At 46.7% G+C, this 19194-nt stretch overlaps 1 protein-coding gene across 1 annotated transcript in view; it reads right to left on the reverse strand.

The window, feature by feature from the left end:
* VPS4B (vacuolar protein sorting 4 homolog B) overlaps nt 1-11199 on the reverse strand; it is a 30255-nt gene extending 19056 nt beyond the window's left edge. Inside the window, exons 1-2 of the mRNA XM_055559025.1 lie at nt 10904-11199; nt 416-527 (exon numbers count right to left, since the gene is read on the reverse strand). Of these exons, the coding sequence (XP_055415000.1) occupies nt 416-527; nt 10904-10930 (139 nt within the window). The 5' untranslated portion in view covers nt 10931-11199. The remainder of the gene's footprint in view (nt 1-415; nt 528-10903) is intronic.
* Nucleotides 11200-19194: the final 7995 nt, after the last annotated feature.

The raw sequence follows: 19194 nt of genomic DNA on the forward strand, positions 1-19194 counted from the left end.
GGGGGTGGTGTTAACACTGAATACAAATTTGGACATACACAAATGAAACGTCCCCCAAGCTCTTTTTAAAACATTATTTTCAAAGAGACGTTTAGAAAATGAGTAAGTCCAGATTACAGATCTGGGTACATTACCAGTAAAATAAAAACCCTCCTTTTCCTTGGCTAGACGGCATCTGAGTGTTTCGGTGCACAGAGCAGTAAGCGCGGCAGCTGCGCACACTCGCTGGCTGAGGACTCAGGACCCACCAGTAAGTGGTGGGGCTTCTCTGCAAAGTGATGTTTTACAATCTTCTAGGATTGTATTTCAATGTTTATAAATGAAATAGGATAATCTTTTCTATTTCTTGGAACAGAAATGAATAATCTTTTCTATTTTATTGTTTTTAAAATAACAAAACAAACGATGACCTTACATTTAACCACGTGGAGAAAATACTGCACAGCATGTTGGTAGAGTTGAAGGGCTTCCTCGTAGTTTCCGGCTTTATCTTCCTGGGCTGCTTTGCTAGCAAGATCTATGGCTTTCTGTTTGAAGGGAGACAAAAACCATACCATCAAAATCAAAGCACAGGATAATTCTGAAGTCAATAACCATATTGAAAGCTTTCTTTAAAAATAAAAGCAACTTTAAAACAAATGTTTTTTTCCTCTAAATCACAACTGCATTACGTTATAAATGGTAACTATTTATAAAATGCAAATTACGTTTGTTATATAGGTAAACGCTATCTGAACATGACTTTACCTAGTACCAATCACTAAGTCTCACATAATTTTTCACCCAACAAAAGTCAAGCTCAGGGCTAGTAAGGAATAACAGAGTAAGATGAAAATTCAACTTAAAAACATTGACGGAAATTCTCAAAAATCAAATGCTGTTACGTCTAAAGCGTATGACAGTAGTAAAATTTAAATGGGGGAAAAGCCCTTCAGAGGCAACACAGCAATGAAACCAAGAGTGTGAAAAGTACCCAAATCTTTTAACTCTGTAATTAACTAAAAGGTTCAATGAGCAAAGAGTAACCAGAGAAGTCTTAACAAATAAAAGAAGACCTGGAAACTTAAAAAATTCTATAATGAAACGGGCAACTTTGGGTAGCATTAAAAAAACAAAAAACAAAACAACAACTACCGGAATTAGATCCATACAAACACCTCTAACTGAACTCTGACAAAGACACAGAAAGGCAGGTAAGAGCAGAGAGATAGGCCTCAGAACCAGCTCCAGAGCAACTGAACATCCATGAGCCAAAATAAAAAAGAGAGAGGAGAAATCGCAAACCAAACTCTGTACTCTGTACAAAAACTAACTAAAAATGGATCATGGACTTAAACCATAAAATCTTTAGACAAAACAAAGCCACCTTCACCATCAAGGGCTAGGCAAAGGGTTCTCAGACTCGACACCAAAATACAACGTGTGAGAAGGAAAAATAAAAACAGATGCATAGATCAATGGACCAGAAGAAAGAGGCCAGGAACAAACCAATACAGACACTGCCAATTAACTTACCGTAAAGGAGCAAAACATGTATGGGAGGGAAAGAATAGTCTCTCCAATAAATGGTGCTGGGAAAACTGGATAGTCATATGCAAAAGAATGAAAATAAGCATTATCTTACACCATATACAGGTATTAACTCAAAAATGGATTAAAGATCTGAACATGAGACCTAAAACCATAAAACTCCCAGAAGAAAACACAAGTGAGAAGCTCCCTGACACTGGTCTTGGTGACAATATTTTGGATTTGACACCACAAAGGCAACAAAAGCAAAAATAAATAAGTGTGACTACATCAAACAAAAAAAGCTCTGAACAGCAAAGGAAATAATCAACAGAACGAACAGGTAACCAACTGAAAGGGAGAAAATACTTACAAATCACGTATGTCTGACAAGGGGTTAGTGTCAGGAAAACAAATCAATAGCAAAAATCAAAACAATTTGATAAAAAAAATGGGCAGAGGATCTGAACAAACATTCTTCCAAAGAAGACATACAGATGGCCAACAGGTACATGAAAAGGGGCACAGGAGTGCCAATCGTCAGGGAAATGCAGATCAAGACAACGAGATGTCACCTCATACCCATCCGAGTGGCTATTACCAGAGAGTTCTCACCACAAGGAAACCGTGCGTGGTGACGGACGTTAACTACACTCACCGTGGGGATCCTCGCGCAGCGTACACAGACAGCGCACCAGGCTGCACATCTGACTCTATGTATCAGTTACACCTCAAAGGTGGGGGGAGAAACGATGAACTGGGCCTCGTCAAAAACCCTTGCTTTACAAAATACCCTATTAAAAGGATGAAAAGACAACTTACAGACTAGGAGATGTTTGCAAACCACATATTAGGGAAAGGACCAGTACTTAGAATATAGAAAGAACTCTCAGAAACCAACAGTTTAAAAACAACTGAAGTAGAAAACAAGCTAAAGACATAAATAGACATCTCACCAAAGAGGATACACAGACGGCGAGTAAGCGCATGAGCGGCGCTCAACACCGCCAGCCGCGAGGGGATGCAGGCTGAACGCCATGGGCATCGGAACACGAGCCGCGAGGGGGATGCAGGCTGAACGCCACGGGCATCGGAACACTAGCCGCGAGGGGATGCAGGCTGAACGCCACGGGAATCGGAACAGGAGCCGCGAGGGGGTGCAGCCTGAATGCCACGGGCAGCGCGGAACACGGGTCAGAACGGCTAGAAGAAAAAGCGGCAACACCAAACGGCAATGAGCACGCAGAGAAGGGAGTCGCTTCTACACTGCTGGGATGTAAAACGGTGCGGTTATTCTAGGAAATAGGTTTTTTTTATTTTTTACAAATCTAAACAGGTAACTATCATATGAACCAGCAACTGCACTCTTGGGTGGTTATCCCAGAGAAAGACAGACTATGTTCACACAAAAAATTGTACTTGAACGTCCTGGATGTCCTTCAAAGGTTGCATGGCTAAGCTCTGGTACGCCCACAGCAGGGAGTAAGTACTGTTCAGTAACAAAAAGGAATGGACTACTGATATACACAGCTTGGAAGAAGTATGCTAAGTGAGAAGAACCAATCCTGAAAGGGCACGACTCCATTCATATAACCTCAAATGACAAAACCAGTTAAGCATCGTCAGGAGATAGGGATGCAGGGGGAGGACAGAGAGGGGACTGTGGCTATAAAAGGGCAGCAAGAGAGATCCCCGTGGATAGAACTCTTCTGTATCACGACTGTGGGAGGGCATTCAAGAGTGAACTCGTGTGTCAGAACTCTGACAGACACACAAAGTAAAACTGGGGAAATCTGAGTAACACAGCGGAATGTACCAAGGCCAACACCCGGGCTGGCACTCTGCGCGAGACGCTGCCACTGGGGGCACCAGGGCGACGGCTGCACGGGCTCTACCGCTCCTCACACCTGCGCGCGGGCCTGTGCGCGCCTCAGAGTGAGCTGTTCACTGAGAAAGCTTTCTGTACGATTCTACAATACGCACACACATACAAATAAAGAACAAGCATGCTGACCGAAACATTCCGCCCGGATTAATTTAGGTAGTAAAACTGTATTTAACAGAAATAAGAGCCAGTAGAAAAAGTGATCACGGTCATGCTATACCAAAAATAAGCATACAATTAGACATTATTCATGTAATGCAAAAACGAATCATATGCTGTAAATAGTATATCTGGAAGCAGTTGCTCATGGACTGAATATAAACGGGATAAATGGAACAGGCCTTCCACCTGCTGCAGCAGGAGGGAAGAAAAATAAATGGTGTGTTTTAGAGTTGATCAAACGTAGCAGTACATGTAGCAGAGAAGGCAATGGCACCCCACTCCAGTGTTCTTGCCTGGAGAATCCCAGGGACGGGGGAGCCTGGTGGGCTGCTGTCTATGAGGTCGCACAGAGTGGGACACAACTGAAGCGACTTAGCAGCAGCAGTACAAGCTTCAAAGTTCAGATTGTTGAATTCGACGCTTAATTTGCAAGTCTGGTCAGCCCAGCAGGATATAAAGGGTGGATGCATCAGTCAGCCCTCTTTTTGGAACCAAAATGACACCAGCTGAAACCTGTATAGTCAGTACTTAATAATCTAGTTCCATATATGGTAACTTTTTCTTATGAAGTACACCTCTGTATTTGCATCGTCCAGCACAGGAAAATATAGCTCTTGAAACTTTTGGCTAATGTGACTGAAAAGTGAGTTTTAAATTTCATTTAAGTGACATGTGAATTGCCACAGGCAGCGGCCACATTGGACAGCAAGGGTCTCACCTTCACTCAGAGCTGAGGATTTGAGGACGAGCCTCTGCTGTTCCTGCTGAGCGCCTCACTGCATCCTCATCCCTGTTAGCACTTTGCGTTTGAGACAAAGTCAAAATCGCTGCCGGCTCCGTCCTCTAACGCTTTTGTCAGACTTACTGCCTAGCCTCCTCTTAGCGGTCAGCCTGCTCTACACGTGATGCTGAAGCCCGTACAGCACCAGGGAGGGGCACCCTTTGGCGGTTTCCCTCTGCAGACAATCAGTCCCCAGTGCTGGGTCGTGATCTGCGCCGGCCTGGCTCTGTCTGGGTCTCAGCTGAAACCCTGTGGCCCCCGTGCACTCGTGTCCATCTGCTGAGGACGCTCTTCCCTCAGATTGTAGTTCAAATACCAGTTCCCAGAGAAAGTGAAAGTCTCTCAGTCGTGTCCGACTCTTTGAGACTGTATAGTCCATGGAATTCTCCAGGCCAGAATACTGGAGCGGGGAGCCTGTCCCTTCTCCAGGGCATCTTCCCAACCCAGGGATCAAACCCAGGTCTCACGCACTGCAGGTGGATTCTTTACCAGCTGAGCCACCAGGGAAGCCCGTCCTCAGGGAGGCTCCATTCAAAGGCTGATTCCCTGTTTAAAAGGCTGCACCCCATCCTCATGCTTAGCTCTCCGCCTGCCCTGCGCTTATTCCATCACACCCCGGCACACTCACTCACTGACCATCTCCTTCCATATGGAGAACCTCCACCAGGACGGGGGCTTCCATCTGTCATCTCTGACAACTTCTCTCCACCAGATGTTTCCCTGTGCCTGCAAACAACCCTCCTTCAGAGAGCCCTGACACTAACACCCCCTTCAGCTTGGTTGTTTCTCTGCTACTGTTTAGAACCCAAACTTCACCAAAGCAGCCTCTATTCTCTCCAGTTCCTTCTTTCTGCATACCCTTCAGCTAACGACCTGGGCTCCTGTCCCTTATCTTACTAATAAAACTGCTCATATCCAGGTTCTCTGTGAAGCCAGATCCAAAGGCCAGCTCTGTCTTCATCGTGATCCCTTGACAATGTTCTACAAAAGAATGTTACACTGTCCTCCTACCTCTCTGACAGATCCTGCTCAGTTTCCTTTGCTGATTCTTCTTTTTGACACTGAAAGATATTAAGGTTCCTCTGGGCTTGGGTGGGGCTTCTGCTTACTACCTCCCTAGGTGAGCTGTTCTCAATGATTAAAACTGATTATCTTTAGGCTGATGATTCCCAAATTAATTCAATTTGCAAACACATCACTCTTCTGTTTAAAATGCTCCCAGCAGCTTCTTTCTGTGCAGGTCGTTTTGGTTTTGGCCTGTCCTCTCCTACCAGAATATAAGCTTCATGAGGACAGGAGTCTGTCATAAGGGCTCTTTTATATTCCGGAGTCTAACACGAGACTGACTGGACGCTGGGATCAGCCAGGATCCAATCATTGACGTGGAGTTACAAAGGCCGGGGACTCCTGGGACTGTTCTTTTCAAGTTAGGAGACCGCAACACGTGTGTGCGAGAAAACCCTGGGAAAATTCCAGAACCACCTGTCTCAAGAGGAAAGATGGTCCAGCCTCCGTCTTTCAAGACTAATTTTTCCCCAGTGCTCTGGAACCTACCCCCACTTCATCCTCTGACAGTTACTCCCCTCAATTATACCAGCGCAACTGTTCTCCCCAACCTAACTTTCCCCTTTTTTAAGGGAGAAATCCTTAGCATAAAAATGTATGTAAATCCTATCTTAGACTCACAGCTACAAAACACCAACAAAACACACCACCTCTCCCTAATTCTAAGATTCCATGCAACTAACAACTTACCTATCTCTTCACCTCCACAGCCAAGTCCCAAGGAGAACCCTGCATGCATCTTGATTTCCCGGTTCCTCCCACAGTCGTCTTCCTGCTCCCTGATGGCCCGAGCTCTCACTCGCCGGGTTCCGGGTAACCAGGTGAGCCCTCATCAGCCAGACCCGTGACGCGTCCTCCTCTGTCCTCCCAGGCGTTACTCTTGGCTACGTCACCACTCTTTCTCAGGCTCCCTTCTCTCTCCTAACGCTGCTATTCCACTCAGTTTGTGCCTTGGTCCCTGTTCCCCTCATTCCATAAACTCCAAGATGCCCCAACCTCTGCTACCATCTGTGTGCTGCTGCTGCTGCTAAGTCACTTCAGTCGTGTCCGACTCTGTGCGACCCCATAGACGGTAGCCCACCAGGCTCCCCCGTCCCGGGGATTCTCCAGGCAAGAACACTGGAGTGGGTTGCTCTGTGTGCTTGGAACCCCCAAATCCTTATCCCCACCCAGTCTAAGTTCTACATACAGGAACCCAACTGCTCAGTGGACATTTCCACCTGACTGTCCCCACAAGCACTTCAAGCCCCAAAAGCTCAGGACCCCTCCGGCCCCAAAGATGCCCCCTGTCTTCCTGTAATCCCAGAACCAACCCACTCAGACACCCAACAAGGAATCTGGGAGAAAACTCACTTTTTGAGTGGAGAGCCAGGCCCAGCTCCCCTTCCTCTTAGGTCCGTCTCTCACCAGCCCTGCCTCAATTCTCACAGCTACTGTACCACTCTGGCCTCCGCCTCCTCCCACTGCAGAGACAGAACCTGCCTCCTAACTGGTTTCAGTGCTTCCAGGCCTGCCATCCGTCAAGCTGTCCCTGTACACACACAATGGTTTTGTTCTAGAACAAAAACTGGAGCTTCCTGCTTCTCTTGACTCCCCACGTGGAGCAGGATGGGGTCAGTCACCTGCACGTGCACTGCCGCTCAGGACGTGGCCAGCCTAGGCTCAACCTCTCCCGCACACTCCGTTCCCATCACGCCAAACTACTGGGCCAACCTGGATGGCTCAGACTCCGCACCTGCGTGTGCAGCCTGCAGCCCACCCGGAACACTGTGCCCAGCGCCTCCCTCTAAAACTCGCTTCTCCAGGACTCAGCACAGGCACTGTGGTCCTCCTGCTGGAAGCCCTCCCCAGCAAGCCTAGGAGACCTAACCATGTGTCCTCTAAATCTCCACTGCCCCCTGCACATCCTTCCAAAGGTCACAAAATACCCCAACAGTCACTTTGTATGTCTGTTTTCACATCAGCATATAAGCCCTTGGAAATCAAGGATGATATATTTCTTTTATGATGCCCCAACATGTAGACACTCTTAAAAACAAACATTCCGGACTGAGGAAATGTGAGTTCCATGCACAATGAACGTGCAGTTTCTCCCGACTCTCTCCAAGGCCTATTTCACTTCTAGACTGAGGCATAAGTTCATTTTCTCTACCTGGAATGCCTCCTACTCTCCTGACCAAGAAGGCATGATTTTATCATGCAAAAGCACCAACACATAAGCAGATAGGCCTGGATTCAAAACTACCTTCAACAAATTAACTGTATGTCTCTGGGTAAATCATAACCTTAATAAGCCCTGGATTCTTATACTGAGAAACTGAAGCAATACTCTCCTTGAAGAGCTGTTCTGAGGACTAAATGAGATCACACCGAACACCTAGTTAGTGTCTGTGTCTCGCTTTATCTAAGCTCACCATCACCTCCTCTGTGGGACCGTTCTCATTTCTCCTCGAAGAGTTACACAAGCCCTTCCTTTCTGCCCTCCCTCACTAGAGCATCATTACATTATTTGATTTGATTTTTAGTTATCTGCTTTCCTCCATTTGATTATAAGCATCTGGCTATGGGGACTTTTGCCTTGTTTGGTTGGAAAGTTATTTGTCAGTTAAATATTCTTCACCCACGAAAAGGTTGAATGAGAAAGTGCACCTGACCCAACCACTGACAAAAATACAACTCATTCTCTCTTCCTGTTTAACACTAGCAACTATGCCTTTAAGACAGGTCAATCTCAAACTGATTCACTGAAGAACATGCATAGTCCAATTCCAATATAATGCAAACCATTATAGAATGAAACTGCAATCTTGCAAAAGAAAAAACATGGATAAGTAGATGAGGATTATATTGTAGGAAGCCCAAATCACATGCAGATTTTTGACAAATGAAACGCTGGTGGACTATGCAGAAGGTGGATGAGCAACAAGGAAACAGATGGGCACAGGAAATCACGGCCATTATCTTGCGAACACTTTTACTGGCGCATCATCTGTAGAAAAACGGAATCACTATGCTGTACAACTGAAACCAGTATAAAACTGCAAAGCAATGAAACTTCAATAAAAAACACGTTTTAAAGACGGCGGAATAAGACTGTGCAGGTAACTGACAGACCAACAGGGATGAAGACAAGACGGGCGCTTCAGAAGAAGCCGCCTCCGATACCCAAGGGGACAATCCTCTTATCAAGTGACCGATGCTTTCCCAAGTACATTTACCAGAAAGACCCCTTCTGAACGGGGTCACATGAGTGTTGCGTCTTAGTTTAGGGACAGCCTGTTGAGAAAGACGCACACATAAAGTTACGCATGGCTCTCTAGGACCCCTTCTGAACGGGGTCACATGAGTGTTGCGTCTTAGTTTAGGGACAGCCTGTTGAGAAAGACGCACACATAAAGTTACGCATGGCTCTCTAGGACCCCTTCTGAACGGGGTCACATGAGTGTTGCGTCTTAGTTTAGGGAACGCCTGTTGAGAAAGACGCACACGTAAGTCAGCGCGCGGCGTCTCTAAGATCCGCACACGTAAGTCAGCGCGCGGCGTCTCTGGGGAGCGAGCCACAGCTGCAGTTACACTTTGTGAAGCAAGACATTTCCATAATCTTTTTGGTCGATTTTCTATATAAAAGTCCCAAGCAAGCACGTCACCCCCTTTCCGGTGAAAATCTGATCTCGATTTAAGTCGGGCCACTTTCAGTGACCCCTCTTCAGGACCAACCGCTCTGGGCTGCGTAGACCCTCCGCGGATTGTCCTCGGTGCCTGTGCGCATAGACGCCTTTCCAATTGTTAAACCGAGAAGAGGGCTCGATACAGGCACTCATACCACTCTTTTGTCCCAAACTTACCTAGCGGACTGCTGCCCTCGACGCTAAGTCACATTCTAAACCCCACTTAGACTGGACAGGGAACAACGGACTGGTTCCAAATCGGGAAAGGAGTACGTCAAGGCTGTATGTTGTCTCCCTGCTTATTTAACTTACACTCAGCGTACATCATGCAAAATGCCAAGCTGGAATCAAGATTGCTGGGAGAAATATCAATAACCTCAGATACACAGATGACACCACCCTTATGGCAGAAAGAGAAGAGGAACTAAAGAGCCTCTTGATGAAAGTGAAAGAGGAGAGTGAAAAAGTTGGCTTAAAACTCAACATTCAGAAAACGAAGATCATGGCATCCAGTCCCATCACTTCCTGGCAACTAGATGGGGAAACAATAGGAACAGAGAGAGACTTTATTTTTGAGGGCTCCAAATCACTGCAGATGGTGACTGCATCCATAAAATTAAAAGATGCTTCATCCTTGGAAGAAAAGCTATGACCAACCTAGACAGCATATTCAAAAGCAGAGACATTACTTTGCCAACAAAGGTCTGTCTAGTCAAAACTATGGTTTTTCCAATAGTCATGTATGGATGTGAGAGGTGGACTATAAAGCAAGCTGAATGCCGAAGAATTGATGCTTCTCAACTGTGGTGTTAGAGAAGACTCTTGAGAGTCCCTCGGACTGCAAGAAGATCCAACCAGTCCATCCTAAGGAAATCAGTCCTGAATATTCATTGGAAGGACTGATGCTGAAGCTGAAACTCCAATACTTTGGCCACCTGATAGGAAGAGCCAACTCACTGCAAAAGACCCTGATGCTGGGAAAGACTGAAGGAGAGAGAAGAGGATGACAGAGGATAAGATGGTTGGATGGCATCATTGACTCAATGGACATGAGTTTGAGTAAACTCGGATAGTTGGTGATGGACAGGGAGGCCTGGCGCGCTGCAGTCCATAAGGTCACACAGAGTCGGACACGACTGAGCGACTAACTGAAACCCCACTTAAGTCCTAGATCCGTTCGAGGGATGGGAGGCACTGTTTAAAAATTGTCTCATCTCAAAGAATTTCATTCCACAGAGGTTGAACAACTGTCTAAAATATTAGGATCACGTGCTTTACGAATAAAACACGGAACTCACTGCGGTAGGAAAGGTGAAGTAACAAAGGAACTAAAGCCTACTCCATGATCTTATTTACATGCCACACTTGGGGAGCCATCACGGCGCACCTGAACGCAGAGTCCAGGAATTCACGGATTCCTCAGATTCTGAGCTCACGATTCTACTCATCTGACAGCTAGAAAGAAAGGCTTTGCTACAGCAGCTTGAGGAACCAGGAGAGGACTCCAATCTTCCTATTTTCGTCGGATCCAGAACAGTGCATTGCATGCATTCCGTTCTTTCCTCTCTCCCTTACACCGACTGGGGTCTATGCCTCTCCCTCAAGCTTCAACCAGTTCGGTTCAAACTAGGCTGGTTTGAAAAGGGGAAAACACCACACATACACACGGCAGAAAAGTCTCAACAAAAGTCAGGAGTCCTACAGCGCGGGGAGCTCCGGCGAGCCCAGGAGCAGGCGGAAAGCCGGCCTCCTCCCCCGGGGTCGGGGCGCGACCCGCGAGGGGCGCGGCCGCGGCCGCCCTCCCCGCCCCTCACCCTCCCGCGCCGGTGATACCTGCAGGTTGGTCGGGGTGGACGCCATGGTGGAGACCCGAGGCGGCTCCCCGGGGAGGGGCTGGGGCGGAGGCAGGCAACAGGCCGACGTCGACTCACACCTGGAGCGGCCCGAGCGCACGCAGGCCAGCGGCTTGAAACCTCGCGGCTGCCTCCCTCTGGAACCTGTTCGGAAACCACCCGGCACTCAGACAGCGCCCGACCCTCCCCACGGAGCTTCCGCGATCCCAGCCCCCGGCGCCGGGCTCGCGTCCCGCCTCTGCCGCAGAACTTCCGCTTTCGTCATCAGCACGCGCCCCACCCCATACCCGGCTGTCGCGGTCTCGCCTTCGCCCTGGGCCTCGCGAGGCCGGGACGCGGGTCCCGGAACCCCGCTGAGGCCTGGCGGAAGTCAGCCTGCACGTAGGCGCACTACGGCTGCGCTGAGCAGGGGGCCGCTGGGGTGGAGCGCTGTTCCTGCTTCTTACTCTTGCGGCTGCGGTGTACTGGTGCTGGCGCCTCTCGCGCGACTGAGCGTGGGGCGTGCTCTGTCGCTCTGTCATCCGGGCTCCAGGAGCCGCTGGTGGAGGCTGTGGGCCGGTTACCGGTTCAGTCGCTCAGTCGTGTCCGGCTCTGTGCGACCCCATGGACTGCAGCACGCCAGGCCTCCCTGTCCATCGCCAGCTCCCGGAGTTCACTCAAACTCAGGTTCATCGAGTCGGTGATGCCATCCAACCGTCTCATCCTCTGTCGTCCCCTTCTCCTCGCTCCTTCAATCTTTCCCAGCATCTGGGTCTTTTCCAGTGAGTCAGCTCTTCGCATCAGGTGGCCACAGTATTGGAGTTTCAGCTTCAACATCAGTCCTTCCATTGAACACTCAGGACTGATTCCCTTTAGGATGGACTGGTTGGATCTCCTTGCAGTCCAAGGGACTCTCAAGAGTCTCTCCAACACCACAGTTGAGAAGCAGCAATTCTTCGGTGCTCAGCTTTCTTTATGTCCGTCTCTCACCCATACATGACTACTGGAAAAACCATAGCTTTGACTAGACGGATCTTTGTTGGCAAAGTAATGTCTCTGCTTTTTAATATGCTGTCTAGGTTGGTCATAGCTTTTCTTCCAAAGAGCAAGCGTCTTTTAATTACATGGCTGTAGTCACCATCTGCAGTGATTTTGGAGCCCTCCAAAAATAAAGTCTGTCATTGTTTCCACTGTTTCCCCATTTAGTTGCCATGAAGTGAAGGGACCAGATCCCATGATCTTAGTTTTGTGAATATTGAGTTTAAAGCCAGATTTTTCACTCTAATTTCACTTTCATCAAGAGGCTCTTTAGTTCTTGTTTGCTTTTTGTTATAAGGTGGTGTCATGGTTACCATTTGCTCCTCTGCAAAACGGGACCATTATGGTACCTATCTCAGGATTGTGGACAATGCCAGTGGTTCGAGCCTAGGCACACGGTGCAGCGATGCGTGAACAGGAAGGTCTCAGGATGTGTTAGAGCTGATTACTGCTCACACTTTACCTTTCATCCAACAAGCATTTTCCCAAATGGTTACTGTCATGGCTCAACGAAGCCCTGAGAATTTTAATGAAAATTGTGTCAGGCCCTCCTTTCAAGGAGTTTCCAGTAGATTGGTGGGGATGTGGCAGCTGAACAAATCCTGTGAAATTGTTTGCTGCTGCAGAGTCACTTCAGTCGTGTCTGACTCTTTGTGACCTTATCAACTGTAGCCCACCAGGCTCCTCTGTCCATGGGATTCTCCAGGCAAGAACAGTGGAGTGGGTTGCTGTGCCCTCCTCCAGGGGCTCTTCATAACCCAGGGATCAAACCCACGTCTCTTATGTCTCCTGCATTGGGAGTCATGCTCTTTACCTCTAGTGCCACCTGGGAAGCCCTGAAACTGTCAGATCAGATATTATTTATTCCAGTCATGGTGGCAGGGAAGGTTAATGGCTTGAGCAGCTAAGTGCTTTCTCTGGGACGATGGAAGTCAGATATTAGTGGCAGAACTAAAATAAGACCTTTCCCCAGCATTCTGTTGCTTGCAGTCACGATTCTTTCTTTTTTCCCCCTTCCTTTTCTAGCTTCGCAAAGGAAAGCAAAATAGATGTTTAATCACTCCAACGTTTTCTTTCCCACTCATTCCCTAATTCTTTCTGAACATCTGGCGTCTCCTAAATAAAGATCTTCCCTCCTGCGTCATTTAGTGTTGGCAACTACCCAGTTCTTGAAAGCTCTTCTGGGTAGCGTGCTGATGTCCTTTATCCTCTCCACTTCCTCCCCTCCTCACTCTTAAGGGCGGAGTTCCCTCAGAGTCTGATACCCTCTTCTCTTTCACTACTCAAGCTTTGCCCGTCTTATCTCCTTGCTGGGTTCTAGATGCAATAGAATAGAAATGGCTTCAAATTTAAATCTCTAGGCCTTCCCTGTCCTCTGCCCATCATTGACAGCTGCCTCCCAGAGAGCTCCAAAAGCCATGGGATTTTCCCACAGGAAAAATCCAATGCAGTAAAAGTCAAATTAATTATCGTGTACTCCAAACTTCCATCTCTTTGCGCCTCAAAATAAATATCACCAGCTTTCCATCATCCAGGCTCAAAGTTGAAGACCCCTCTCTGCCTGTGTCTACCAGTTCTTCCCACCCTTCTGTCCCCTTCCAGTTACTGATAAAATACTATAGCGAATCCAGTCCTTAGAATGGCAGCACATACTAGACATTTAGTAAATATTAAACTATTTAACTGAGCTGCGTAGAACAATCTCTGGTTCCTTAATGACTTTCAAGCTTGATTTTGCCTGAAGATACAACCAGACTCCAATTTACCTTTCAATTCAATCCCTAAAGGTTTACCAAACTCCCACTAAAGACAAGTCTACTTCGCATTAGGAACCTATGAATATGAATAAGATGTGGTCTTTGCCATTTAGGATCTTACAATTTAGTGGAAGGCACAGACATGTGATAATGAAAAGAGAATTTATTTGAGTACCACAATTGAGTACCACTATGTGCCAGGCTGATTTAGGTGCTGGATGTGAACCAAAGAGTCAGTAATTTCTCTTTTATAACCTATACAGTTGATACCATGTACTCCCTAATGTGCAATGAGAAAAGTGTCACCTATGAGATTTTAAAACTTCAGTCTCATCATGAGAAAGTAGCATAAAAACACAAATTAAAGTTTTGTTGTTTTTTTTTTTAAAAGAAAACTACAAAATACCTGACTGTGTGCTTCAAAAATGTGAAAGTCTTAAAAAATAAGGAAAGACTGAGAAACTCATCACAGATTTTAGGATTGCGTCTGTGCGTGCATGCTCAGCTGTTCAGTCATGTCTGAATCTTTGCAACCTCAAGGACAGTAGTCCGCCAGGCTCCTCTGTCCATGGGATTTTCCAAGCAAGAATGCTGGAGTGGGTTTCCACTTCATCTTCCAGGGGATCTCCCCAACCCACGGATCAAATCCAAGTCTCCTGTGGCTCCTGCATTGGTAGGTGGGTTCTTTACGTCTGAACCACCCGGGAAGTGAGACTCAGGAGACTGGCAACTAAATGCAGTATGGGCTTCTGGATTGAATTATAAAACAGAAAAAGACAGTGGAAAAATCGATAAAAATACATCTTTTAGCTAATAGTATTATAATGATGCTAATTTCTTAGTTTTGATAAATATACCATATTTGTTTAAGACGTTAACAGTAGGAGATATAGAGTGAAGCATATATGGGAATTCTCTTTATTTTTGAAACTCTCTCTTGTAAATGTTATTTTAAGATAAAATGTTTCCTTAAACAGTCCTGCTCTTTGGAGCTTACCTTCTAGTGGAATAGAAACTTTTTTCCTTTTACATGTGTGAGATAAACAGAAAATACATATTGAACTGCACCCTTAGTTCCTCACACAGAGCTCCTGAACCCTTGGGCTTTTCTGGGTGATTGAAATATCTTTTGTTCCAATGAGGTGACCCTGGGTAGGCTCCTGGATGAGGATTGGTCACCAGGAAGTACAAGCCATGATTCGAAGCTTAGGATTTTTAGCCCCACCCGCCATTCTCTTAAGAAGGCAGAAGGGCTGAAGGTGGAGTTAATGATTGCTCATGCCCATGCGATGTGGGGAATCATCGGTAAAAATCCCCAAAGTACGGGCTTCAGAGAGCTTCTGGGCTGGTGAACATGTGGAGGTGCTGGGAGGGTGGTGGGCTACGACGGGCTCGGGACCTCCACCCCGTTCCCGCACACCCGGCCCCGTGTTCCCTGCACACCCGGCCCCGTGTTCTCGCACACCCAGCCCTGTGTTCCCGCACACCCGGCCCTGTGCACCTCGTCTGTCTGGATGTTCACCTGTATCCTTTATCCAAACCTTTTATAGTAAACTGATGAAAATGAGTTAAATGTTTTTCTGAGTCCTGTGAGCTGCTTTGCAAATTAATCGAACCTGTGGAGGAGGGTCATTGTAAACTCTGATCTACAGCCAGAAGCACAGGTAATATACCAGGCTTGTGACTGGCATCTGAGGAGGGTGTGTGTCACGGGGTGGGGGCAGGAAGGCAGTCTTGCGGGACTTAGCCCTCCATGTGTGGGATCTGACGCTGTCTCCAGTGTCAGAATTGAATTAAATTTTAAGACACTCAGCTCATGTCGAAAGTTGCTGGGTATGAGGAAAAGTCTTCACATATTTGATGACCAGAAGTACATAAGAAATGTCTTTAAGAAATGACTTAAAACTCTACATTCAGAAAACAAAGATCATGGCATCTGGTCCTATCACTTCATGGCAAATAGATGGGAAAAGAGTGGAAACAGTGAGAGACTTTATTTTGGGGGGCTCTAAAATCACTGCAGATGGTGACTGCAGTCATGAAATTAAAAGACGCCTGCTCTTTGGAAGAAAAGCCATGATCAACCTAGATAGCATATTAAAAAGCAGAGACATTACTTTGCCAACAAAGGTCTGTCTAGTCAAGGCTATGGTTTTTCCAGTAGTCATGTATGGATGTGAGAGCTGGACTAGAAAGAAAGCTGAGCTCTGAAGAATTGATGCTTTTGAACTGTGGTGTTGGAGAAGACTCTTGGATGACAAGGAGATTCAACCAGTCCATCCTAAAGGAAATCAGTCTTGAATATTCATTGGAAGGTCTGATGCTGAAACTGAAACCCCAGTACTTTGGCCACCTGATGCAAAGAATGGACTCATTTGAAAAGACCCTGATGCTGGGAAAGATTGAGGGCAGGAGAAGGGGACGACAGAGGATGAGATGGTTGGATGGCATCACCTACTCAAGGACATGAGTTTGAGTAAGCTCTGGGAGTTGGTGGTGGACAGGGAGGCCTGGCGTGGTGCAGTCCATGGGGTTGCAAAGAGTCGGACACAACTGAGAGACTGAACTGAACTGAACTGAGTATGTAAGAGAAGTATTGGTATGTGCTGTGCTGCTGTGCTAAGTCGCTTCAGTTGTGTCTAGCTCTTTACGACCCCATGGGCTGTAGCCTTCCAGGCTTCTTTGTCCATGGAATCTCCAGGCAAGAATACTGGAGTGGATTGCCATGCCCTTCTCCATGGGGATCTTCCCGACACAAGGATTGAACCCTGGGTCTCCTGCATGGAGGCAGATTCTTTACCATTTGAGCCACAAGAGAAGCCTGCTTACCTCTACAATTCACTGCAAAACAAACTGTAAATGGTATTTTTTCCCCCTGACTTTTTCATGAAAGTAAAACTTCTCTTCAGATTTCTTTCAGTTAGCAAAAACAGGTACCGATGCAGATCTTTTATGAAAGCAAAGTAGTGCAGAGCAACTTTTCAAAAAGCAAGGGAGACCTGTATTGGTTTTATGAAAATGTATTTGTAGGAGGGACCAGGGAGAGAGAGGAGACAGGAAGGTCAAGCAAGAGGCTACTTTGACAGCCTGACGTTTCAGGAAAGAGGATCTGCTGAGCCTAACGGCGATTCCGCATCCTTGAAGCACAGCTCTAATTTGGACTTTGATTAGTACACCCTCCGTCCCTCTATTGCGTTCACCCATTCAGCCTGTTGAAATCGTACCTATTCAAAGGACCTGTTTCAGTGTCTCTTGCTCAGAACACCTTCAAAACCTCTTTAAACTTTCATAACTTTGGGACCTTGAATTGTCCTCAGGTAATGAAGCTAAGTGCCGAATACAGTGTCTGGAGCATAACAGATACTCAAAAATTGTTGTCCATGAGACGACTTCACTTCCTTTCTAGACTGTAAGGTCAGTAAGGGCTGAGACGTCACCTTATTCATTTTATAACCTCCTCCTCTGACAGAGTCGGACACGACAGAGTGACTGAACTGAGCTGGCCCCGTGCCCTTGTTCCCCACGCACACACTCGGTATTTGCTCACATGCTGTGCATGCACGCTAAGTCACTTTAGTCGTGTCCGACTCTTTGCGACCCTATGGGCTGTAGCCCGCCAGGCTCCTCTGTCCATGGAATTCTCCAGGCAAGGATACTGGAGTGGGTTGCCGTGCCCTCCTCCAGGGTTCTTCCCCACCCAGGGATGGAACTGTCTTTACGTCTCCTTCACTGGCTGGTGGGTTCTTTATCACTAGCGACCCTTGGGAAGCCCATAGCCAGGGTTTGTTGAATGAAATGAAGTCTCCTTGTGAATGATCTTTAGTGATTTGGGAGGTTGGTTGGTTGGCAGATGGCATCTGTGGACTCACCCTTCTGCAGGGTCTCACCATCAATCCGTCCAGGAACAATCTGTCTCCCTCGGGCTCCCTAAAGGAAGCGCACAGTCTGAAGCCCTTACAGCATGAGTAGGGCAGGTCTTCACGTCCACCCAGGATCAGGTTTCTGCTTGCTGAGTCACCTGCTCCCTCCCTGACCCGGACACAGCAATAAGACAGACAAAGCATCACCAGCTGACCATGTGAAGGGAGTGACTCACCGGGGTTCTCAGGCTGGAAACCTGCTCTCCGCTTCAGGCAGCATACCTTTCTGAGTGTGCTGGTCACCTGGAGGCCCAACCCCTGCCCGCTTACTGTTGTTCATTTTATTCATATGAAGCTACAGAGGGTTCTGGACTGTTAGTGGGTTTAGGAACCAGCCCATCAACGTCAGTCAGCCCTCTGAGGATGGGCATATGGCCGGAAGCATCCATTCTTCACTGTGGCTGGTCTACTGTGAAGTGGCTGGTCTATGGTGAAGTGGCTGGTCTATGGTGAACGCGCTCTAAGGCATCTGCTCAGGAGGAAAGGTGAGGGGCCCACCTTCAATAGTTTTGCAAGCTGGGTGATCATTCTCTGGACTGTGGGCACTTAGATGGACTTCCCAGGTGGCGTTTGTGGTAAAGAACCCAGCTGCTAATGTAGGAGATGTAAGAGATGTGGGTTCAATCCCTGGTCAGGAAGATCCCCTGGAGGAGAAGATGGCAACCCACTCCAGTGTTCTTGCCTGGAGACTCTCATGGACAGAGGAACCTGGTGGGCTGCAGTCCATGGGATCTCAAAGAGTCAGACACAACTGAGCAGCTAAGCACACATGCACGCTACTTTTAAGCTCCCTGAAGTTGTTGGCCAAATTCATGGTAGCTTAGTTTATCAAAGCCAAGAAAACACACACACACACACACACACACACACACGATCTTGGCTGCTTCAAGTCTCTGGCTTCAGGGAAGACTCAGACTCTCTCTTAAAGGGTTTTCCTGATTAGGTCAGACCCATCCAGGATAACCTTGATTAACTCCAGGCCAAATTATTAGGGACCTTCATCACATCCACAAAATCCCTTCACCTTTGCCATATTCTGTTGGTTCTTTAATTTATGTTTTACAGGGCTCTGATCAGTATTACGTTAATTAAGATAATTAGAAAAATGGAGTAACTGGCAGAGAAAGAGGAATGCAGTAATTTATTACTTATATATGGAATCTAAAAAATAGACCCAACAGGTGAGTATAACAAAACAGAAGCAGAATAACAGATACAGAGAATGAATTAGTGGTTCCCAAAGTACAAATTGCTATACATAAAATAAACTACAAGGATATATTGCACAGCACAAGGGGTATGGCCAATATTTTATAATGACTTTAAATGGAGTATAATCTACAAAAACTTTGAATCACTAGGTTGTACATCTGAAACTAGTACAATATTGTAAATCAACTATACCTCACCAAAAATAAAAAAAAAGTGGAATGAATAACGACAGATGCTTAGAAAGAAAGACTTCATGAAATATCACTGCCTTGGAAAATTTTGTAGAGTGGAAGCATCTGGTTTAGAAAGAGGAACAACTTCTCTGTATCTTAGAAATATGCAGATCGATACATATTCTAGCAGCA

Source organism: Bubalus kerabau, chromosome 21 (assembly GCF_029407905.1).
Source record: "Bubalus kerabau isolate K-KA32 ecotype Philippines breed swamp buffalo chromosome 21, PCC_UOA_SB_1v2, whole genome shotgun sequence".
Classification (NCBI taxonomy): domain Eukaryota; kingdom Metazoa; phylum Chordata; class Mammalia; order Artiodactyla; family Bovidae; genus Bubalus; species Bubalus kerabau.